The following is a 24,875-nucleotide window of genomic DNA, read 5'->3' as shown; positions in this document are numbered from 1 at the left end:
GATGATTGATTGCCTGATGCCATCTTTACCTATCAAAATCATTTGTTTCCTGAAAGACCCAAGAAAAGGCCACCTTTTGTATGGTTTTCCTTTTTCCTATTGGAAGGAATTTCTTCACCTCCAAGGACTACTGTCTGCATTTGTTCATATCACTCTCATGGCGTTTAGCTTTCTGCTTTGTATTACAGTCACTGGAGTACAGTGTGGCTGACCTCTACCTTGGGATCCAGCTTGCTACTGGAAATGCTATGACATTTCACACTCCCATGAAGGAATAAATGTCTTTTGTGTATTAGACTGTAAACTCTGCTAAAGGTATGAAACACGTCTTATAATTTATAAAAGAAAGGAGGGATCTAGAGAGGGTCAAAGAGAAACTTCAGTAGAGAACTCCTCATTATAGAAATTTATCTAGCATTATAAAAATTAGTGATGGAAGAGAACACCTAGTTTACTCACTTAATACTCTTCCTGAGAGCTACACACTGATATATCGCTTTTTAAAAAATTTTTATTTTTTATTAGTAATGTACATGTACATGTTTGCAGTACATGATTACATTCCTTGTGAGGAGTTGGTGCATGTACATAACACATCTTCATTCTTTTTTCATTCCCTTTCTTCTCCCTCCAACTCTTGGTCCCCCTCCCATTTGCAAAAAAAGAGTCTCCCTAATTCCTATTATCTTTTTTATTTTGCTCTTTATTTATATTTTGGGTTTTTCATGTAAGAGAAACCATGAAATATTTAAGCTTGTGTGTCTATTTCATTTAACATGACAGTCACAAGGTACATCCATTTTCATACAAATGACTCAAATTTATCCTTCTTTAGTATTCTATTGTATATAAATACCACATTTTCTTCATCTATTCATCTGTCTATGGACATATAAGAGCTTCCAAGGTTTAGCTATTGTGAATTATGCTGTTATAAACATAGGTATGCGTGTATCACATATGATGTCTTTAACTCTTTTGGGAAAATACCTAGAAGGGGAATGACTGGGTCAAATGGAATTTGTAATTTTAATTTTTTGAAGAATCTCCATAACTATTTCCATATTGATTGTACTAGTTTACATTCACACTAACAATATAGAAGTGTTTTTTGTTCTCCTGCTGCCTTACTAGTTTTTGTTATTATTTGATTTCTTGATAGCCATTCTTTCTAGGTAAGATGGAATCTCAGTGTTTTAATTTGCATTTCTATAATGGCTAAAATGTTGAACATTTTTTTTCATATATTTATTTGTACTTCTTTTTCTGAGAAGTATCTATTCATTTCAGATATCCATTTTTTGATTGGGTGTTTGATTTTTGGATTGGTGTATTTTTTGAGTTCTTTATATATTCTAGATATTAGTCTTCTATTTGAAGAATAGCTGGCAAATTTTTTTCTCATTCTGTAGGTTGTCTCTTCACTCTGTTGGTAGTTTTCTTTGCTGTGTATAACCTTTTTAATTTGATGCAATACCATTTGTTGATTACTGATGTTATTTCTTTTGCCATTGGGGTTCTGTTCAGGAAGTCCTGCCTTATGCCCATGTCTTCAAGAGTTTTACAGATTTTATCTTCCAGCAGATTACCACACTGATAAATATCCTTTATCCTGATTCAAGAACTTACATTTTTAAAGTAGATTACATACTGGCCATCCAGCAAAATTTCAGAAAGATAACCCTTGACTCATGGTAATTACACAGTGCATGTACTAGTAAGAGTGCTGTATAGGTCAGAGCCCTGGGAGTACATTTAGATTTTCTACAAAGGCTTTGATGTAGTTACTCTAGTGTTATTGTTAAAGATAGAATGAACTCACTGTGGCCTTTAGTATACTACAGTTTATTTATATCTAATCAGACTCCTAAATAATAAGTAGCAATGATTTTAAGTAAACCTAAGAGGACACACAGAATTAGGTTAAGTGTTGAGTTGCAAGAATCTGCAAGACCTTGCAACTATTTAATTCAATCGAATTCCTCCTCCTTCTCCCCTTCCCTCTCTTTGTCTCCTCTTTTCCCATTCTTCCCTTCATCCTTCTCATCTTCCTTTTGCTTTTTTAATCCAGTGACTAGGATACTGATTATATGGGTGGAGGATGACCTTACAAGGGCTCATACATTTCCTTCTGAGTTGAGAACTCAGAAAAACAGATCCACAGTAAGGTGTTCTCTCTTGCTATGTAGAAATTGTGTTTGTGGTACTGTTGGTTACTGTGCTTTGAGTCTCGTATATTTGGCAGAGATGATACCTTGTGAAATAATAGCATGCTCTGAAGTTTCAGTTCACATCATGTTTCTATTTTGGTTTACTCTTATAAATTACAGACTATGTTACTATAATGTTCAGATAATGAATACAAAAGCAAAATAGTAATTATTAACAGCAATGATGATAAATATATGTAATGCTTTTTATTTCTAAATGGCTCGGAGGAGATCAAATATGTCTGTTAATTTTAGTCATTTTGTCTGCAGGACTCCTCATCTTGGGTCAGAGTTTCCCTTGGACAAAGACTAATTTTTAGTTACTACTGCACATTTTTACCTTATGATAAAGGTATAGTCCTAAGTTTTTAACTCATTTCTTATGATATTTATTCTATTGGTGTAGTGCATCAATTTCTATTCTCATATATACATTTAAAATAACTGATCAAACTACTGTGGCTAGATAAGAAACTACTATTACTAAATTCTTTCCTGAGAAGGAGAAACTGAATTTTCTCAGGAGGCTCAGAAAAGATCTGCAAATAAAACCCTGATATTCACAGTGCCACCCTTCCAGGTAATTCAGTAGATACTTTTACCCTGACTCCTCCAACACTGTATACTAGTAATGGTAGTTAACATTTTTCTTCCGCTTGTTTAGTGGCAATATTACTGTAAAGGTTGCTCCATGAACACATCTCTCTGATCACTTTCTGAATGTTCTAGATGGACTTGTATGTAGTTGTATGTGTATGGCTAGACCACAAGGGTCATGTACTGGGTCACATAGTACTTTTAACCTTATATCACTTGAGTCTGGCACTTGGCTCAAGAACTATTGTTGAGTTGAAATCCTCATTATTCTAATGTCACCTAAACCAATTCCTTTCCTTATAATCTCCCACTAAAACCAAAAGTTATTTTCCATGTATAGATTTAAACTAAAATCATATTAAATTAATTAGAGAGGACAGTCTGACTTAGTATGTGGTTTACTAGTCTAAGGATGTATAGTGTAGTGAACATTGTGGTGTAAGTATTGACAGGGGTGTGTAACCTTGCTCCTTTCTCCAGTCTCCTATCACTCTTTCTTCCCCGGCTCTCTTTGGGTTCCTGGAACAATTCATCCTATTTCCTATGACATGAATGCTTTTCAGCACCTTCCATTGTACTGCATCTGCTCCTCCATCCCTGCACCCTTCAGCCCTCATCTTAACTACCTTGTCGTCAGGAAGCCCCAGCCCAGCCTTGCTCAGTTTCCTTTGGTTGAGGGCTTTTAGGTTCCTTCCTTCAGAGCCTTGTAGGCAGATGGCCATTCATCCTCAGCAACTCCCTTCCTCTCTGTTCTGTAAACTTCCCGAGGCCATAGCCCAAAACTGATTTTTGCTAAACTTTGTATTTCCATCCATTAGCACAAAGGCTGGGACATGACATACACCAGTGGCAATGCCAAGGAATGCTTGGGGTTGGAGCTCCCTCATAATTTCCATCATTCCAACAAAATAGCTCCATTCTGGGACATAAGCAGTTGCTGTTTTCTCAATCTTGTGTAAAATGTGAATGTAAACACAAAGGTGGATTGTTATCTGTTCACTCATGTACTTTGAGCATTTAGAAGAGTGCTACATAACATAGCATGAAATCAGAACCGAATGCATAAAGGCATTTTAAGAAAACTTAATTTTTATTTATCTATAATATTTGGTTGTACATGCTCTGTAAACCCAGTTTCAAAGCAAGTTCCCTTTCTCTTTTCTCCAACTTCCCACCTTTGACCTATATTGTACTTTCAAGCCTAGTGCTTTATCAACTCTAGTGCAATCCACCAGTAGGTTCTCAGTACATATGCTATGAGAGCACACAGGAAATTTCCCAATGAAACACACCTAGAAAAAGTGTAGCCAACTAGAGTGAGTGGGTAGGCTGGGGGTGGAATAAATCTCCCAAGTTATTCCTGCTTTCAGCAGCATTCTAGGAATGTTCATGAATACATAAGTAGTTTGCTTTGAGCAAGTACCGAGCAAAATTATTAGCTGGAAAGAATGATTTTCTTTAAAAAGCTCAACAGCTTTTTGAAAGGACTTTCATAAATACTATTTTTACTTCATAAGTGCTAGTTTATGTGTATGCACAAATAAGAGTGCTACCACATGCAGAAATCCTTTCATCCCATTATTTAACGGTATTGTCATTCTTCTTCCTTAAAGTTTCCTTACCATTCATTCATCTTCTCAGTGCCCTCATCAAACAAAGACAGCAGCTTGTTGTCACCAGAAACCAACATCTGGTTTTAGATGTGGCTAGTGTGCCCTGTTGTTGTAACACAGGGGTCACAAGACATGGAGGAGGATGTGGCTATCATATATCTTCACATTTCTGGGATATTAGACAACAAAGGCTCTTGAATTTAATAGTGCCTTATTGGGATACAATTTTATACTTCTTGAGCTAATTCAGTCCCCCAAACACTTGGTTTTAGGGAAGCAGATTGGAGAACTGAAGCATACTAGAAGCTAGAAATAGGTCAATGTGATTGCAGAACTGCCTTTTCAGCATTGTTGTGAGACTCCTAATGGCTTATGTTGGTTGCCCAATCAAAGAGTGTGTCTTTAGACTAATGCTATTCAGCTGGTTACTATGGCAATGATGGAGTACTAGTTGTCATGGCGATGAAATGGAAATTTGGGGGACCAGTTTCTTTAGAAGAGGTGGATTCATTAAGCCCTGTCTTTTTCTCATTCCTTAAAACTTGACCATATTGTATAATACTTTTAAAGGGACTCCATTTTCATACTGTCGGCATACATCTCAGGATTTGTATAATCTTTTCTTATTCTTGGATCTTCTGGTTTAAGTCCTTTCAACTCTGCGATGTGAGTAGAGACCCCCTACTCCTGCAGTCTTTTATGGTTCACATTAAAGAATGACACTGAAGCAGCTAGGTTTCTTTTTATCCCTCCAAAAGTGTTTCTGCAAACTCTATTGCATTCCTCCAAAGTTATTCTTGTGTGAAATAGAATAGATCAGAATACATATAATAGACTGCAAATGATAAAAGAGTCTTTCACTAATGCAGTGCAATCACCTATCCCTCACTGATGTGTTTATTAGAATCATTCTTTGAGAGAGATCCTTCTGAGAAGCAGCAGAAGCCTGGCCCCTTTCCCTCTCAGTGCTGATGGAGATTTCATTCTTCTTTGCTAAGGGCTTACTGTATGGGCTCCTCAATGGAAACGTACATTTTTCACATGTTACACAGCCTTCCTTGACTGTTTTCTTGACTGCTCCTAAGGAATTAATTCAGCTGCTTGTTTTTGGGTCTAGAAAAGAAAGAATGATAATATTAATAGTTTGGCTAAATTTGGGCCTCATTGGAGAATTTAGAGAGAATATAGTGGAACAAACCTGAGTTCATGGACTTCTCAATATTTTTGAGATTATTTTTGGTGTATTGATTTGAACTCTGTAGAAAAGACCTTTTGGTGCATTTTTATTTTGAGACTGTAAAATATTTATGATATTCATGATAATAATTCTCAAACTCCATTGTGCTGAAGAATCCTTTGGGGACTTGAAAGGAATTTCTAAAAGCATTCCCTATATCTTGTAACTCCCCAGCAGTGCAGATGCACTACTTCATAGGCGGTCCCTCTATGAGTCTCAGGAGATCTTGTTAGATTACATATCTCTTATTTCCAAATGAAGGCTCTGTGAGCTTAGGTTTACAATCCTGCATAAACCAGGGCCTGGGCTTTTATTTGCGAGTCTTCCCCTCTTTATTGCTTAATACTTTCTTCCAGGGCGTGTGGATTAGTCTGCTACAGCTGCCACAACAAAGTACCACAAACTGGGTTGCTTAAACAACAGAAACTTATTTTCTCACAGTTCTGAGGCTAGAAGTCCAACAGCAGGGTGTCAGCAGATTTGGTTTCTTCTGAGGCCTCTCTCCTTGGCTCGAAGACGACTCTTTTCTCTCTCGTCCTCACATGGCCCTTCCTCTGTGTATGCACACTGCGGATCTCTCGTGTGTGTCCAAATTTCTTCTTTTTAAAAAATTAATTTTATTGGTACATTTTAGGTATGCAATATAATGACATTCATCATTGGAAATTTGTACCTTTACATAATCTCTCTTGGTTCTTATTTTTTCCCCATAATTTCTTTCTTTTTTTTTAAGGATACCTGTCAGGTTGCATTGGAACTCACCATGATGGCCTCAATTTAACTTAGTCACTTCTTTAAAGGCCTTATTCCCAAACACATCACATTCTGAGATCTGGAGCTTAGGGCTTCAACATATAAATTTAGGAGTACACATTTTAGCCCATAACGCATGAAATGCCATATTATTTTCAATATGGATTGTTTCCAGCAACTTTCTGGCTAGAACCTAAAATAAATTGCAGTGAGCTTTTTGAAATCAGACAGAAAGAGTTCACCATTCTCTGTATAGTTTAAGGATACAGAGGACAGTACCTCGGACAGTCAGGGGAGTGGGACAGAGTCTCTTAATGTACGTGAGAGCATACTTAGGGTTTTTTGGCTTAGTGAGATGGACACTAGGAGGGATTTGTGAGAAGTCATGTTATTAAATGAAGACAATGAGAGTAGATAGGAGAAAATGCATGTGTTTAAGGCCTCTTCTAGAACTAAGTATCCAGTTCCCTTTAGGAGTTAGAAAATAAAGACCCAGTGTGGACTGCAATAATTTGCAAATTTATGTAAAAATCTAGATTTGTAAGTTCTCTTAGAAGATCTGACAACAGACCTCACATTCCTGAGCAGAAACAATTTCTTTCTTTTTTTTTTTTGTACCAGGGATCAAACTCAGGTCCTTGTGCTTACAAGGCAGGTGGCAGAACCACTGAGCTAAATCCCTAGCCCAACAATTTCTCTTTTTTTTTTTTTGGTACTGGGAATCAAACTCAGGGCCTTACACTTGCCAGGCAGGCACTTTGCCACTAAGCTACATACCTGGCCCAGGAACAATTTCTTCCTAATCTCCTTAGACTTTATTAACATAGTTTTGTCTTCAAAGAAGCTATGGCACATGGGCATCAGCCAAAGGAGGTGAAGCCAATGACTACTATATGACTTCATGGTGCAGAAGCCTTGCAGGAAGTGAAGTGATACTGATGAGGTCAACTGCTCACTTGGTTGGGGTACATGGTGGGTTCAGGGATCCCATCAACCTCTAAACTACATGTCTATTAGAAAGCTATCCCCCCCACCGCAATCTCACGCTCCTAGGGCAGAGAAGGTGAGCTGCATGGGTGCCAGAAGCAACTCCCACCCCAATGGAAATTAGAAGACACGTAAACAAGCCTCAAAAACAAACTTCTGGATCACCTACAGCAACCCCAAAGGGAAACGAGATGGAACAATCTGATACTCAACCACCTGAACTCTCTGAACTGGCAACAAAAGAGGATCTGGGAAAAATGAAATCAGAAATAGTTACTCAGTAACAGCAAAGATTGTGCTCATGGTGCAAGACATGATTAATAAATCTAGAGAGGACACAGATAAAAAAATAGAGGATCTGAGGAACATGATGGAATCCCAACATAGGAAACAAATGGAATCCATAAAACAGATACAAACAGATTTCCAGGAGATCAAAAACTCCATCGAAAGTCTGAGCAGCAGAATGAATCAATGTAAGGATAGAATTTCAGATATAGAAGATAAGACTGCAATTAGTGACCAGGAAAAGAAAAATTGCTTTAAAATTGCAAGGGAACACGAGAAATCAATCCAGCAGCTGCTAGACAATGCTAAGAAGAATAACATAAGACTGATTGGAGTCAATGAAGAAAGAGGAGAGAGTACAGATGACGTAAAAAAACGGTTCACGGGCCGGGGATTTAGCTCAGTGGTTTCACTGCCTGCTGTGCAAGCGCAAGGACCTGAGTTCGATCCCTGGTACCAAAAAACAAAAAAATCAAAAAACTGTTCAGAGAAGTGATGGCAGAAAACTTCCCAAGCAAGGGAAAAGAACTTGACATACAGATAAGTGAGGCATATAGGACTCCAGCTAGCCTTGATAAAAAAAAAATCTACACATAGGCATATAATAGGATTCCAGAAATCCAACAGAAGAACAAAAATTCTACAAGCAGTGAGAGAAAAGAAACAAATCACATACAAAGGAAAGCCCATCAGAATCATAGCAGACTTCTCAATGCAAACCCTCAGGGCAAGAAGAGCTTGGAGTGAGGTATTTCAAGCTCTAAAGGAAAACAGCCTCCAACCCAGACTGATGTACCCTGCAAAACTATCTTCAAAATTGATGGAGAAATAAGTTACTTTCATGACAAAGAGCACCTCAGGAACTTCATGAATACCAAACCGGCACTCCAAAAAATTTTAGACAATATCCTAGGAAAAGACAATGAGGATCACAACCCCAGGAAACCCAGTAGAATGAATCCACGGGGCGTGACAAATTAAACGCATAGGGGGAGAATCCAACAAAAAGAAAAAGTCATGACAAGGCTTTTAAAACTTTTAACTTCATCTCCCTAACGAGTGTATAATTCAATCTTGTTATTGTGCTGATTAGTATTTTTCTGATTCTAGAGTTGCACACCTTTCTTTGTGCTATACTGGCTATTTATTATCTTCTTATGTTTACATTTTAATTAGGTTTTCTATTAATGAGCTGTAAGAGTTCTTTATATATTCTGGTCATAGGTTATATGCATTGTAAATAGGGTCTGTTTAAGGACTACTTTTCATTTTAATGATGTCATTTAAAGTTCTAAATTTTGATGGAATCTCATTTATCATGTTTTTCTTTTATACATCATGTTTTTTGTATCCTAGGTAGTTCTTGCCTACCCTGAATTCATAAACATTTTCCCTTATAATTACTTCTTAAAGTTTTACACTTTTAGGCTTTCATATTTAGGTTCATAGATCCCTTCAAGTTATTTTCATATATGGAAATAAAGGGTTGAGTTAATTTTTTATATATGGATACCAGGTGTTCTAGTGCCATTTGCTGAAAACACTTTCTCTTCCTCGGCTCTTGAATTGAGTTTATATTGTATAAAATACTGATGTTAAATAATCTTTCAAAAGTCAGTGGACCATATATGTGTGGTTCTATTTCTAGATTCTCTGTTTTATTCAAATGATCTATATGTCTTTCCTTACACCAACACTGCCTTGATTACTGTAGCTTTAGAAGAAGTCTTAAAATTAGGTACTAAACATCTTCCAACACTGTTTTTTTTTTTAGCTTTTCTATGTCCTTTGTACTCCTACATAACTTTTAAATTTCAATATCCAATTCTTCATTTATAGCAAGTATACACAGACCTGAATTTTTATATATACCTTGTGTTTTCTAATCCTGCTAAATTCAAATACAAGTTCTAGGGGCTCCTAGAGATTTCTTAGTATTTTCTCTGTAGAGATCATTTCATCTACATATAAAGATTTTGCTTCCACCTTGCCAATCCTATCCTAATTGTGTCATTTTATTGCCAGACTAGTTTGGTTGGGCCTAAGTTTCAAAGTTTAATGGACCGATAAAGAGTAAGCATATCTGCCCTTATTCCCCACCTTAAGGAGAAAGCAATGTATTTTCTCCATTCATATAAGGTGTTCTCACTGGAAGTATGGAGTATGTCTTTAATCTGTTGAGAAGGTTCTGTTCTACTTCTAGTCTCCTGATAGCTTTTACCATGAACAGCAGTAGAATTTAGTCCAATACTTTTACTCCAACTAGTGACAGGATCATATGGCTTTTTCCTTTCCTCTGTTAAAGCAATGACTTTTGAGGGTGGATCTTCCAATGCTGAACCAACACTGCCATCCCTATAACAAAACCACTTTCTACATACTGCTAGATCTGACTTCTAAGAATTTGTTTTGTTAAACAAATTTCTATGTTCATAGTTTTTTCTTCTATTTTCTTTATCCAGTTTTAGTATTAGTGCAATGTTGAGTTCCTAAAATGGGGGGAGAAGTGTTCCTTCTTTTTTCTGCTTTAATTGTTTGATATAATTTATCAGTTAAAATGTATATGAGCCTGCTGTTGTCATATAGGTAGTTTTTCAAGCTAGGTCTATACTTTCTTTAATAGGTGCTATTCAAATTTTATATTTCCTCCAGAGTTAGTTTCATTAATTTGTCTTCCAAGGTACTTCTTAGAAGTTGTCAAATTTATTTCAAAACAGATTTTTGTAATATGCTTTCTATATCCTTTTAAATTCTGTAAAATCTGTGGTAATGTCTCCTAGATCTTAATATTGTAATTTAAAAAATGTATAATTGATATTGTGTAATAGGAAGAAAAGGTCTAAAGGAGCAGGGGAAGTGGGAGGGGTAGGGGAAAGGAAAAAAAGGGAAAAGAAAAAATATGAGAAAAGAAAAAAAATGGAAACAATGTCTGTAAATAGGGAAGGGTGGGCAGGGGAAGGGGAGAAAAAATAAGAACCAAGATACTCATGTAATGGTACAAGATCCCAATGATGAATGTAACTGTATTTTATACCTAAAATGTACCAATAAACTTGATGGGGAAAAAAAAAAAAAGCTATCACCAACAATGTGCACTTCCGGGATAGAAAGGGCATCATGGTGCTACCACTAACTGGCTTAGTGTTGTAGTTAAGCTCTTTTCTCTTCCCTCTGTTTTTCCCTTGCTTTCTTCTTAGGGCATTATTGTGGGAAAGGAGCTGCATGGTCTGGGCCTAAGGAGCCCAGAAGATACAGTGGTATCTTTTAATTATTTCTCTGGCATACCTCTGAGAGAATTCCTAGTTAGGTGACCTTCAAACCTCATTCTCTGGTTTTCCTGGGGGTTCTCCAAGTTAACTATTGGGCTATAAATAAATTCACCTTTTGCTTAAATTTCCAGTCAGTTTCTTTTACTTGCACATACGAACACTAACTGATAGCTTTTATAGTCTTCACACGTAGTTATCACTGATAAGAAAAAATTTTTGGATGAGGCGAGGGAGGTGTCACAGATCCAGACAAATTGATAACCAAGTTTCTGGAGCAAACTAGAGCCCATTTTAGGGGACCCCAAAGATTTATCCTACAATTCCCTTTGGTAATAGCATCGTTCTTTGACTAAGGAGCTAGAGTTTTTCTTTAAGGTGAACAACTTCCTCCAGCACCAAATGAAGCCCTTTCCATTTGCTCTGTACGAGTGGGAAATACCATGTTCAAACTAAACTTTAATGAATTTTCCAGCCACCAGAGTGCTATCGATAGTATCTTTTTTTCCTTGAAGTAAGTTTGAACATGTTTACTGGCAAGAAAAAAGAATTTTTCATGTTTCCTGCTTTTCTCTTACAAAGCAAAACACAGTACCAACATTAGCTTTAATTAGAATCTAATTTTTCCCCAAGTAGGAATAGAGGTCACTCCAAAAATCATAGACTTGGCAGAGACTTTTGGAAATCATTAATGCATTTCCCTCCCCCTGGATTTTGTAAAGTGTATTTGGCAAGTTACATTATTGAAGGGAACACAAAAGAACCCTGGAAGTGGAGTAGGGAGGGGGAATTGCTGATATGAGTCCAAAGATCTCTCTAAGATTAATGGAGAATCTTTCATATCTCCAACACCAATGACATTCTCTCCTTGAACCCCATACATTAAAATAATATTATAATTTTTCTTTTATTGCAAAGTTAGTAAATTTCTTGCCAACACTAAAAAACAAAATAAAACATACATAAACCAGAGGGAAAATAAACAATCAAATGTATTGGGTATACAACTACTGAATCTAAAGTTGTATATAATTTAAGGCTCATCTACATTTAAAGGTTCAAACAATGCCTTTGGAGTTTAAGTGGACAAGTGAGGAGATGTGCTTTTTTTCCATTTTAGAATATTATTGACTTTAATTTTTTGGTCTTTAACTGTCCTTGCTCATCAGAGCAGACAGAATTCTTTCTTAAGTGCAGCATAAATATCCACCCTGAAAGCCTCTTCCTAGCAAAAATCTAAGAAATCTACAGATGCACAGGAGACTAAGACAAGCAGACTGTTGTGAAGTGCAAAGAGCAAAGTTACAACATAGATCCACACTATATACATTAAATTTTTTAAAAAAGAAAAATGTTGCCTATATAGTGAAGCCCTGAACCATTAGGAATGCAGTGTTGCTTCTAGCTGCATGCAGAAACTTAATAATGATGTTTTTGTCATTCATTCCCTTGGTACCAGAATCGTGAAACCATGAAGAAGGCAGAGACTTTTCTGGTTTATGGGAGTGCTTATCTTAATTTCAGGAAATATTATTTATTTCTATTGTTTCCTACACCCATGATATATGGGGGGGGACGAATAGAAAATTTGCATGTTAAGGTTATTTAATATACCTTACATAGTTTAAAATAACATCCAATTTTAAGTCAAGTCTCTCTAGAGCTTTCTATAGAATATCTGAAAGTGATAGACTGATCTCATTTCTCCTACCTGATAGAATAACAAATATGCCAATTGGGAAGGTACTGCTTCATCCACTAGGCCCAGTTCTGGAGTATGAATTAATAAACATTACCTTTAGCATCTGCTTTTTAAAAAATTTTAATTTAATTTTTTTTGGTACCGGGGATCAAACTCAGGACTTTGCACTTGCGAGGCAGGCATGGCGCCACTGAGCTAAATCTCCAGCCCTATTACTAAAATGCTTATTTACTCCTTCGGTGCCTGCATGTGCCTGTTTCTTCGTATCAGTGTTGCACCTTTTGGACTTGCTACTTTGGAGCACACTGCTGCCTTTGCACTGTGTCTGCTCTGAGAGCAGGGACTTTGTCCAGCTCTGTGCTTGGACACAGCCCTGAAAGGCTAGGAACCACTTAGCGGGGTTCCTCCGTCACCTTCAGCATATTGATACAGGACCCTACAAGACCACTGCTGCATGCCCTGAGGAAACAAGAAGGAACCATTAGTCCTATAATACAGGAGGAATGAGACACTGAGAGGGAAGAGGTGAACTTTTGGAAATTTTACTATGCCTGGAAGTTGGAGGTTGGGACTCAGGCAATTTAACTCTTAAAATGTAGTGAGTAAACTGTACTGAGTGGCTGAACAGTGCCTGTTGTTTCACTCTAATCAATATTTTTCACATGTCTAACATTCCTAGTGATTTTTTAATAGAAACCTTTCAATAATTTTGCATTATAAAGATTAATAATATCATCCTTCTAAATACATTTCTCAAGTCTAGTAAGATTTTCAAATTCATGACCTGCATTTGATCTACATATGAATTCATATTTCAAAATCTCTGTTAAATATAAATTATTCTCAAAGTCCATAGGTGATTTTGGGGAGCACATAATTAGATACATGTGAATCTTTTCATCTTTTCTTATATTAGTAGGGATATTTGGTTCTCTGGACATGAAACTTACTGTTTTTTCTTATTTTCTATTTATTTATTTAATTTAAAATTTTATTTTATTTGTACATTTTAGGTATACAATATAATGACATTCATCATTAGAAATTTGCACCTTTACATAGTCTTTCTTGGTTCTTATTTTTCCCCCTTCCCCTGCTCTCCCTTCAACCCCTCCATCCCTCCCTATTTAAAAAGACTTTGTTTCCATTTTTTCATTTGTTTTTTCTTTATTATCAACACATTCCCATTCTAAACAAGCTAGCTTATAACTTCTCTTTTTCTTTCTTTTTTTTTCTTAAATTCTTTTATTGGTACATTGTAGGTATGCAACACATTTACATTTCTCATTGGGAATTGTACCTTTACATGATGCATCTTGGTTCTTATTTTTTCCCCATTCCCAGGCCTCCCTTCAACCCCTCCACCCTTCCCTATTTACAAAGACTTTGTTTCCATTTTTTCCATTTCTCATCATTTTTCCTTTCCCTTCTTTCCTTTCCCCTGCCCCTCCCACTACCCCAACCACATTGGTCCTTTTCTTTATATTTTGCATTATTGATTATTCATTCTAATCATTGGTACATTTTAGGTATAGAATATAAGGACATTCATCATTGGAAATTTGCACCTTCACATACTCTCTCTGGGTTCTTATTTTTCACCCTTGCCCAGCCCTCCCTTCAACTCCTCCATCACTGCCCATTTACAAAGATTTTCTTTCCATTTTTCCATTTTCTCATACTAATTCCATTCCCTTCTTTCCTTTTCCCTACCCTTCCCACTTCCCCTTCCCCTTCGCCCCTTTTCTTCCTATTTCACATTACCTATTATACATTTAGTCCTTATTTACACTTTCAGTTTCTCACACCAGAGAAACTATTTGGTATTTATACATGTGTGTCCTATTTATTTAACTTAAGGGTATCGCCTCAATGTGCATCCATTTAGCTATAAGTGTCTCTAATTTCTCATTTTTTGTGGCCGAGTAGTACTCCATTTTATAAAAAAACCACATTTTCTTTATCCAGTGTCCACGTGATGGGCATTTGGGCTGTTTCCAAGTTTTAGCTATTACAAACTGTGCTGCTATGAACATGGGTGGACATATATCACTGTGGTAGGATTCTTTTAATTCTTTGGGGAAGATCCCCAGCAGGGGAATAGCTGGGTCAAATGGGACTTCCAGTCCTAGTTCTTTGCAGTATCGCCATACTGATTTCCACAGTGCTTGCACCAGTCTACACTCCCACCAGCAGTGGAGCAGGGTTCCTCTTTCCCCACAGCCCCACCAGCATTTGTTATTGGTTGATTTCATGATAGCAGCCATTCTTTCTGGAGTGAAGTGAAATCTCAGCGTTGTTTTCATTTGCATCTCTCAAATGACCAGTGATGTTGAACATTTTTTCATGTATTTATTTGCTATTTCTACTTCTTTGTCTGAGAAATGTCTGTTCATTTCAGATGCCCATTTTTGGATTGGGTCTTTAAATTTGGGAGGTCTGATCTTTTTAAGTTCTTTATAGATTCGAGATAGTAGACCTTTGTCTGAGGAAGAGCAGGTGAAGATTTTTTCCCACATTGTGGGTTGTCTCTTCACCCTGCTGGTGGTTTCTCTTGCTGTGCAGAAGACTTTTAATAAGAAGAGATCCCATTTGTTGATTGTTTGTGCTAGTTCACAGGCAACTGAGGTTTTGTTCATAAAATCTTTTCCTACACCAATGTCTTCAAGAGTTCTACTTAACCTCTGTTCCAACCAGTTCAGCATTTCTATTTTAATATTTAGATCTTTAATCCATTTCTATTTTAGTTTAGTACATGGCAAGAGATATAGGTCTAGTTTTAATCTTTGGCAAGTTGAAACCCAATTTTTCCAGCACCATTTATTAAACAGGCTATCATTCCTCCAGTGAGGGTGTTTGGCTCCTTTATAGAAGATGAGATGGCTGAGTATGTCTGGCATTGTTTCTGCATCTTCTAATCTGTTCCACTGGTCCTCAGGTCTGTTTCTTTGCCAGTCCCATGCTGTTTTTATCACAGTAGCTTTGTAGCACAGTTGCAAGTTGGGGATTGTGATACCCCCTGACATGTCTCTGTTACCTAGAATTGCTTTTGCTATTCTGGTTCTCTTCTTCTTCCAAATGAATTTTTGGATTGTTTTCTCAAGGTCTGTGAAAAAAAGTATGCTGCTGGGATCTCAATTGGAATTGCATTGAATCTGTATAACAGTTTTGGAAGTATGGCCATTTTCACTATATTGATCCTTCCTACCCAGGAGCAGGGGATATCTGTCCATTTTCTGATATCATCTTCAATCTCTCTTTTCAGAGTGCTATAGTTTTCAGAGAAGAGGTCTTTGATTTCTTTGGTTAGGTTGATTCCTAGGTATTTCAGTTTTTTGGATGCTATTGTGAAAGGAATTGTTTGCCCTATTTCTCTCTCAGTGAGTTTCTTATTCATGTAGAGGAAAGCTATTGATTTTTGTCTGTTGACCTTGTATCCAGCTACTGAATTTGGTTAAGTCTAGAAGACTTTTGGTGCTATTCTTGGGGTCTTCTGTATAGAGTATCATGTCATCTGCAAAAAATGACAATTTCACTTCTTTATTTCCTATGTTTATTCTTTTTATTTCTTTCTCTTGTCTAATTGCAATGGCTAATGTTTCCAAAACTATATTGAACAAGAGTGGTGATAGTGGACATCCTTGTCTTGTTCCTAATATTAGTGTGAGGGATTTCAGTTTTTGACAATTTAGTATGATACTGGCTGTTGGTTTTGTATAGATGGCTTTTATCAGTTTGAGGTAGAGACCATCTATTCCAATTTTTTGTAGGGTTTTTATCATAAATGCATGTTGGATTTTGTCAAATACTTTTTCTGCATCTATGGAGATAATCAAATGATTTTTGTCCTTGGCTCTATTGATATAGTGTATTACATTGATTGATATGTGTATGTTGAACCATCCCTGCATCCCTGGGATGAATCCCACTTGATCAGGGTGTATGATCTTCTTGATGATCTGCGTTCTATTTGCCAGTATCTTATTAAGGATTTTTGCATCTATGTTCATTAGTGAGATTGGCCTATAGTTCTCTTTTTCAGTTGGGTCTTTCTCTGCTTTGGGGATCAAAGTGATGCTTGCTTCCAGGAATGAATTTGGGAGCATTGCTTCCCTTTCAATTTCATTGAAGAGTTTAAACAGTAGTGGCAGTAGTTCCTCTCTAAATGTCTTGTAGAATTCAGCAGTGAATCCATCAGGGTCCGGGCTTTTCTCAGTTGATAAGTTTTTAATTATGTTTTCAATTTCATTGGTTGATATTGGGTTGTTTAGAATTTTTAGGTCTTCTTCATTCAACTTTGGTAATTCATATGTATCTAGGAATCTGTCCATTTCTTCTGCATTTTCCATCTTATTGGCATATAGGTTCTGGAAATAGGTATTGATGATCCTCTGGATTTCTACTGGGTCTGTTGTGATTTCACCCTTTTCATTCCTAATTGCATGGATTTGGGCCTTTTCTTTCCTTTTTCTGATAAGGTAGGCTAAGGGTTTGTCAATTTTGTTGATTCTTTCAAAGAATCAACTCTTGGCTTCATTGATTTTTTGTATCATTCTCTTAGTCTCCATTTCATTGATTTCTCCTCTGATCTTTATAATTTCCTCCCTTGTATGAGCTTTGGGTTTGTCCTGCTCTTCTTTTTCTAGAAGCTTGAGGTTTAGCATCAGGTTGTTTTACTGGACTCATTCTGTTTTCCTAATATGCATATTCACTGCTATGAATTTCCCTCGTTAAGACAGCTTTCATTGTGTCCCATAGATTCTGATATGTTGTATTGTCATTGTCATTTAATTGAAGGAACTGTCTGATTTCTTCTTTAATTTTCTCTATGACCCATTGGTTATTCAGAAGTGTGTTGTTCAATTTCCATGTGTTTATGAAATTTTTCCAGTTTCTTTTGCTATGGATCTCCAATTTCATCACACTATGGTCTGATAATATACAGGGGATAACTTCAATTCCTTTGCACTTACTTAAACATGTTTTATATGTGAGTATGTGGTCTATTTTGGGGAACAACCCATGTGCAGCTGAGAAGAATGTGTATTCTGATTTTGTGGGGCAGAACACTCTGTAAACATCTGTTAAGTTCATTTGTTCAAGAGTTCAGTTGAGTTCTAGTATTTCATTACTTATTTTTTGTCTAGTTGATCTATGTATTTGTGACAGTGGGGTATTGAGGTCCCCCACTACAATTGTATTACTGCATATATGACTTTTCATGTCCATTAGTATTTGTTTTATATAGTTGGGTACACTGTGTTTGGTGCATAGATATTTATGATTGTCGTCTCTTCCTCTTGGATTGTTCCCTTTACAAGGGTGTAGTGTCCTTCTTTGTCTCTTAATCAATGTTGGTTTGAAATCTACTTGATCTGCAAAGAGGATAGCTACTCCTGCTTTTTTTCGGGTTCCCATTGCATGGAGTATTGTTTTCCACCCTTTAACTTTCAGTCTATGAGTTTCATTTTGAATTAAGTGTGTTTCTTATATGCAGCATATTGTTGGATTTTGCTTCTTGGCCCATTCTGCCAGTCTATTTCTTTTGATTGGTGAATTGAGACCATTAATGTTAATGGTTATAACTGAAGTGTATTGACTTGTCATTGCCATGACTTTTTCTTTTTGTTGGGTTCTCCCCCTTTCCATTTAATTTCTTGTCATGCCAGATGGGTTCATTCTGCTTTGCTTCCTGTGGTTGTGATCCTCATTGTCTGTTCCTAGGATATTGTCTAAAATTTTTTTGAGTGCTGGTTTAGTATTCATGAAGTTCCCAAGGTTCTCTTTGTCATGAAAGTATCTTATTTCTCCATCAATTTTGAAAGATAGTTTTGCAGGGTACATCAATCTGGGTTGGAGGCTGTTTTCTTTCAGGGCTTGGAATATGTCACTCCAAGCTCTTCTTGCCTTGATGGTTTGTGTTGAGAAGTCTGCTGTGATTCTGATGGGCTTTCCTTTGTATGTGATTTGTTTCTTTTCTCCAACTGTTTGTAGAACTTTGTTCTTCTGTTGAGTTTCTAGAATCTTAACTATTATATGCCTATGTGTAGAATTTTTTTGATCAAGGCTATTTGGAGTCCTATATATCTCACTTATCTGTATGTCAAGTTCTTTTCCTCTGCTTGGGAAGTTTTCTGCCATTACGTCTGTGAACAGTTTTTTTATGTCATCTGCACTCTCTCCTGTTTCTTCATTGACTCCAATCAGTCTTATATTATTCTTCTTTGCATCATCTAGCAGCTGCTGGATTCATTTCTCATGTTCCCTTACAATTCTGAAGCAATTTTTCTTATCCTGGTCACTAATTGCCATCTTATCTTCTATATCTGAAATTCTGTGCTCACATTGGCTCATTCTGCTGTGTAGACTTTCAGTGGAGTTTTTTTATCTCCTGGATATCTGTTTGCATCTGTTTTATGGATTCCATTTGTTTCCTATGTTGGGATTTCATCATGTTCCTCAGCTCCTCTCTAGATTTATTAATCATGTCTTGCACTATTAGCACAATCTCTGCTGTTGTCTGAGAAATTATTTGTGATTTTATTTTTTCCAGATTCTCTTTTGTTGCCAGTTCAGGGGAACCAGGTGGCTGAGTATCAGAGTGTTCCATCTCATTTCCCTTTGGGGTTGCTGTAGGCGATCTGGAAGTCTGGTTTTGAGACTTATTTACGTGTCTTCCCATTTCGACCTGGGGTGGGGGATGCTCTTTGCATCCACGTGGCTCACCTCCTCTGATCTGGGAGAAGTGGGACAGTGGCTCAGAAGCCCCTTCCTCTGGTCCAGGAGTGGTGGGAGGGACAGTGGGCTGGAAGCCCCTTCCTCTGGGCCAGGAGTGGCAGGATGGACAGTGGACCGGAAGCCCCTACCTCTAATTTCTCTTTTTCTAAGTGGAAATTTGCAACCTGTTTATGATGGATGCTAGTTTTATTATTTATTTTAGTCAGATGTTTCATTGATTCAATAAACATTTGTTGTTGTGCATTTTACTTCACTCTATGACAAGAAAATTTTATTCATTTCTGACTATCTTTAGTTTTTCTTTTTAAAAATATTTTTTGTTGAAAAAAAGAAAAACTAAAATAACCCCGAGATGAAATGAAATTCTTTCCCCCTGTTTTATTTGTAAATGGTAATGTGATCAGGCCAAGTAAAGCAAGGATAAATTCTGACTAGTTCTTTTCCAGTTTACCTCCTCTTGAGGTAGCAAATAGGATGCTCACTTCCTGCCAGTGTAGATGGGCACCATTTTGCAATTGTAGAGTTTGGGAAATTCTGGCAAACCACATCTTGGTCCTGACCAGCACTTACCTGTTATGCTCAAGAGTAACTATTTAGTAAGATGGAAATTCTCGGCATTTGTATCAGTTAGAGCTTTCAGTTGCCAGCAACAGAAACCACCCCTGGCTGATGTAGACAGAAAGGATTTTGTTAAAAGGCTAATGGAAGAGCTTATGTTTTAAGGTAGTGATTTTAAGACAGGCATTTACCTTTGTTGCCTCCCAACCCCTCTCTCAATGACAATAAATGACATTTAAAATAAGACATTGGGTTGGGCATGTAGCTCAGTGGTAGAACTTATGCTTAGCATGTGTAAGGCCCTGGGTTCAATCTCCAGCGCATGCAGGTGTGTGTGCATGTATACACACACACACACACACACACACACACACACACACACACAGAGTCATGAATGTACAGTTAAAGAGAACAGGAGAGGTAACAATAATAACTATATTAGGTTTGGAAGATAAAAAGGAAACAGATAAAGAATAACTTAGTATCTGAAAAAAATTGAATCTTAAACTGGAAAATCAAGAAAACTTCCTAAAAACTGGGAAATTGGTTGCACTTTGTACTTCCATGATGTAAAACTGAAACAGGAAGATTTGTAGATACAAAAGCAGTTAAGTCTTTTTCAAATCCACATAGCCAGGCAAATATACCCTTCCTTGCTCCAGAAGAAGACTGGAGATTTACTCTCTAGAGGGAGCAAACCAGAGTGCATTTGCAATGATGAAGTTAGGCAGTCATTGTAATGAGACCTACAATGATTCCATGGCTTAAAGGAATCACTAGATTTGTTCTTATGTAACAGAGCTTCCAATCAGGTTTTTGGTGTCAGCTTTATTGAGAGAAAATTTATTGCATAACAATTCAGAATTCACTGGTGATTAGTATATTCACAGTTCTGCAACTGACACACAATAAATTTTAGAACATTTCATCACACCCAGAGAACATTCCATCCCCATTAGCAATCATTACTCTCCACCAAACCCTTTTCTCCTGCCCTGGGCAACTAGAAATCTACTTCCTGTTTCTAAGAGTTTGATTACTTTAGATACCTCATGTAAGTAAATCTTATTGCATTTGTCTTTTTGTGACTGGCTCATTTCCCTTAGAATAGTGTCCTCAAGGTTCATCCATGTTGCAGTATGACAAGATTTCTTTTTTTAAAAAAGGCTGAATAATATTTCATTGTATGCATGTACTACTGTCATGTGTGTGTGTGTCTTACTGGGGATTGAACCCAGGATCTTGAGCATGCTAGGCAAGTGCTCTAGGACTGTACACACTACATTTTAAAATTTATTTATCCACTGATAGAAGTGTGAGTTGCTATCATCTCTCAGCTACTGTGAATGGTGCTACAATGATCATGTGTGTGCAACTATTTCTTCTAGAGTCTCTTTTCAATTTTTGGATATATATCCAGAAGTGATATTGTTGGATCTTATGATAATTATATATTTTTTGAGGACTCTCCTTGCTATTTTCCATAGTGACTATAACACTATATTTTACCAACGGCACACAAAGTTTCTAGCCTCTCCATATCCTTGCCAAAACATTATTTTCTAGGGTTTTTTGTTCATTTGACTGTGTGCATCCTAATGTATATGAGGTGACATCTTATTCTGGTTGTATAGAGTGATCTTTAAAAAACATAGACCATGTCACATTCTTGCTTAGAACTTTCTAGTGGCTTTCCTTGCACTTAGACCTTGTCATGGGCACCAAATCTGTCTGGGTTTTGTCCACTCTCCAGCCTTCACTTTTGTCTCTAGCAATTCTTGCCTATAGTGTTGAAGTCACAGTGACATTTTGACTCCTTAACCACTCTGAGCATAGCACTCTCCTGGTATGTACAATTTCCTCCACCTTGCTGAGTCTCTTTCATTTCACATAGTTGTTTTTTTCTCATTGTTCAGATCTTAGCTCACATTCTGCCACCTCAGAGGAGATGTTCAAGCTGTTCAATCTAAAGTCCCCTTCCCAGACACTCTAAATTTTATCTCCTTGTTCTATTTCACTTTTGCTTTTTATAGCAGTTATCAGTGCCTGAAAGGATCTTGCTGATTTAGTTGTTGGCTTGTTCAGTGCTTTTTATCTAACGAGGAAGGACACTTCATGAGACCAGGAATCCTGTGTGTTTTGTTCACAGATATCTCCTCAGAAGACAGCCCAATTGAAACTGAAGTGCAACAGAAGCAAAGACAAAGACCAATTAACACCAGCTGGGGTGTTTGGGGACCACTTCCTTGAGGGTGTATGATTTTAGTTAGGTTTTGAAGGGTGACTATTACATCAGTAGGCAGATATTGTATCAGGATGAGATAGGGGACATTTTAAGCCAAGGAGTGGATAGATATGTAGAGGGAGCATGCAGCCCAGCAGGCTGAGGGAAATGTCACCTGGTATGATTGAAACTGGAAGTTACAGAAAGAAGAGGTAAACAAGGCAGCTGAAACGGCAGGGAGATGCCAGAGATGGTAGACTTTGACTTTAATTCCACCCATTGGCTGTTTGGTTAACAGTGTGTTAGGTTTTAGGATACAAAAATAAATGAGATTCAGTGCAGATCCTGAAGCAATGGGGAGCAGTGTATGGCTTTTTTTTTGTTTTGTTTTTGGTACCGGGGATTAAACTTGGGACCTTGCACTTGCCAGGCAGGCGGCAGAACCACTGAGCTAAATCCCCAGCCCAGTGTATGGCTTTTGAGCAGAGGAATGACACAAGCAGATTACAGGGTCAAATATAGCGGTGCTCATGAGCACAGCCTCCAGGACCAGGAGGCTTGGAATTAAATCCACCACTCTTTGGCACTCTTAGCTCTTTGGCAGTGGCAAGTTCTTAACCTCTCTGTGGCTTAATTTTCTCCTCTACAAGGATGACTTTCCTGGGAGGATTGAATTAATCCACATTTGTAGTACAGATGCTAGCCCTTGATATATGTCAGCTATGACATGATATATGACATGTTTCAAACAATGTGTGGTACATGCTATGTTTTCAATATCCTAGTTTTTTTTGAGATGATTAGCAAGAGTGTAGATAATCATTGCAAGGAAGAGAAAACGGGCACAGGGACTCAATTTAGGTTACTGCATTAGCTGAGGCAAAAGGAAATAAAGCATGGAACTAGGTTAATGTGGAAATTAAAAAAAAAAAGAACACTGCTTTGAGTGTGGAGGGTGTAGATTGTTTTCGAAAGAAAGAACATGGATTCAATTTTTGGCTGTGTTGAGTTTAAGATGTCTGAAGAAGCTCCCTTACTTGCTGATGTTCTGCCGAGATGATAGGGAGATATCTGAAGTTTAGGATACCAAAGTGTATAAAACTGGGGTTCCCACACTGGAAATTTGGGTGTGCACATTAACAAAGACTGTCAAGAATTTAGATTGAAGCTATCATTCCACTATTTCATTGGCAAGGAGACAAATGACAGTGTTTTATACTTGTATACTGTGTTGCATGGCTGGCAGGAGCATAAATGTGTGCAGTCTTCCTGGAAAACAGATTGGCAATATTTATCATGAAGCTTGGAGATGCTTATACCCTCTGATCCAGTGTTTTCACTTTTTTTGAGTTAATCCTAAATAAATAATCCAAACTGCAGATAATAATATATATAGATCTCTCACCATAAACTTTCAGTTGAAAAAAACTAAACTTTCAAACAGATTCATGTAATGATAGGAAAATTACTAAATAAATTAAGTTTTGTTCATATGCTAGAATATTATAAAGCTATTAAAAGTTACATTTCTTGGGCTGGGAGTGTAGCTCAGTGGTGGAGTTCTTGACTAATATGCTCAAGGCCCTGGATTTGATCCCTAGCACTGAAAAACAAATTCGTATTTTGAGACTTCTAATATGAACTACTGTGCAGGAGAAAAACCTAATAAGGATGCACAATTACTGACCATGAGTTCAAATCTTCCAAAAATGAACATAATGTAAGGATTATAAGACAATTTTAGTAAAAAATCCACGTGGATTATTTCTGTTTGGAAAATTCAGGCATGATTTGATAATTTGTTGAAGTCTCATAATTGAATTTGAATTAGGGCCAGATAATAGATTTTGGCTATTTAAAATTTCTTTTCCTCTTCCCCCACTGCTCTGCTAATATTCACTTACTAATGTAATAATAATCTTTGGCTTACGGAACAAAATTCAAACTATAGTTTGTATTTAAAATCTTGACCATGTTGTTTTTTTCTTTTAAATGGACGCAACCCATCAAAGGTCTAGAACCTCAATCTTCATGTTCAAGACAATGTCAAATCATTGTTCAGTTTTGAATATGTCTCCAGACTACTGATGAGGCTTCCCTCTCCTCTCCCTTAGCTGACAGACAAGAGCATTCACTTTCATTTAAAGGAACATGAGTTTTACATGAGGAATTCCCTAGATATGTCAAGGACAAAAGATTAGTATAATGCATTATCACTGAGAGGGTAATTCACTTACAGTCTCCGCCTCAGCTGTTTACCCAAGCAGCTAAAAGGAAGGCAGGCACTCTCAGGAGCACTCCTGATAGCTGATGGGTATAAGGAAGGTAACTAACTACCTTTCACCATAATTGGATTGCAATATCTTTAGAGCTCAAATCTCTTGGGTTATGCTTTTATTGTCTCAAGGTATTATTGCTAAATGAAGCATGTTGTTTTAGACTCCAGAAAGAACAATCTTTCCTTCCCTCTTCCCTAGCCCCAGTCACAAACATCTGATATCCTGCCCATTCCTAGTAAGAAAGCTGGAACTGACCTTGACAGAATAATGGCTTTTTAAAAATTACTATTATAGAAGCAATTTTTTCTACCTACCATGTAAAAATAGAAAAAACGCCACAGCTATTTTCCAAATGTATACTGATCTTATTTTCCAAAATCCCAATGAGGATAGAAGGCCCGTGAAATGGAATTTACCAAAATT

At 37.0% G+C, this 24,875-nt stretch overlaps 1 protein-coding gene across 1 annotated transcript in view; it reads left to right on the top strand.

The window, feature by feature from the left end:
- The window catches only part of Kics2 (KICSTOR subunit 2), a 43,761-nt gene extending 33,454 nt beyond the window's left edge, over positions 1-10,307 (top strand). The window contains exon 4 of the mRNA XM_087192369.1: positions 2,481-10,307. Within this exon, the coding sequence (XP_087048495.1) occupies positions 2,481-2,530 (50 nt within the window). The 3' untranslated portion in view covers positions 2,531-10,307. The remainder of the gene's footprint in view (positions 1-2,480) is intronic.
- Positions 10,308-24,875: the final 14,568 nt, after the last annotated feature.

Source organism: Heterocephalus glaber, unplaced genomic scaffold (assembly GCF_053883595.1).
Source record: "Heterocephalus glaber isolate CG9 unplaced genomic scaffold, H.glaber_assembly_v1.0 deba00001569, whole genome shotgun sequence".
Classification (NCBI taxonomy): domain Eukaryota; kingdom Metazoa; phylum Chordata; class Mammalia; order Rodentia; family Bathyergidae; genus Heterocephalus; species Heterocephalus glaber.
Note: the sequence above shows the minus strand (reverse complement) of the source record. Positions and strands in the feature narration are given on the sequence as shown.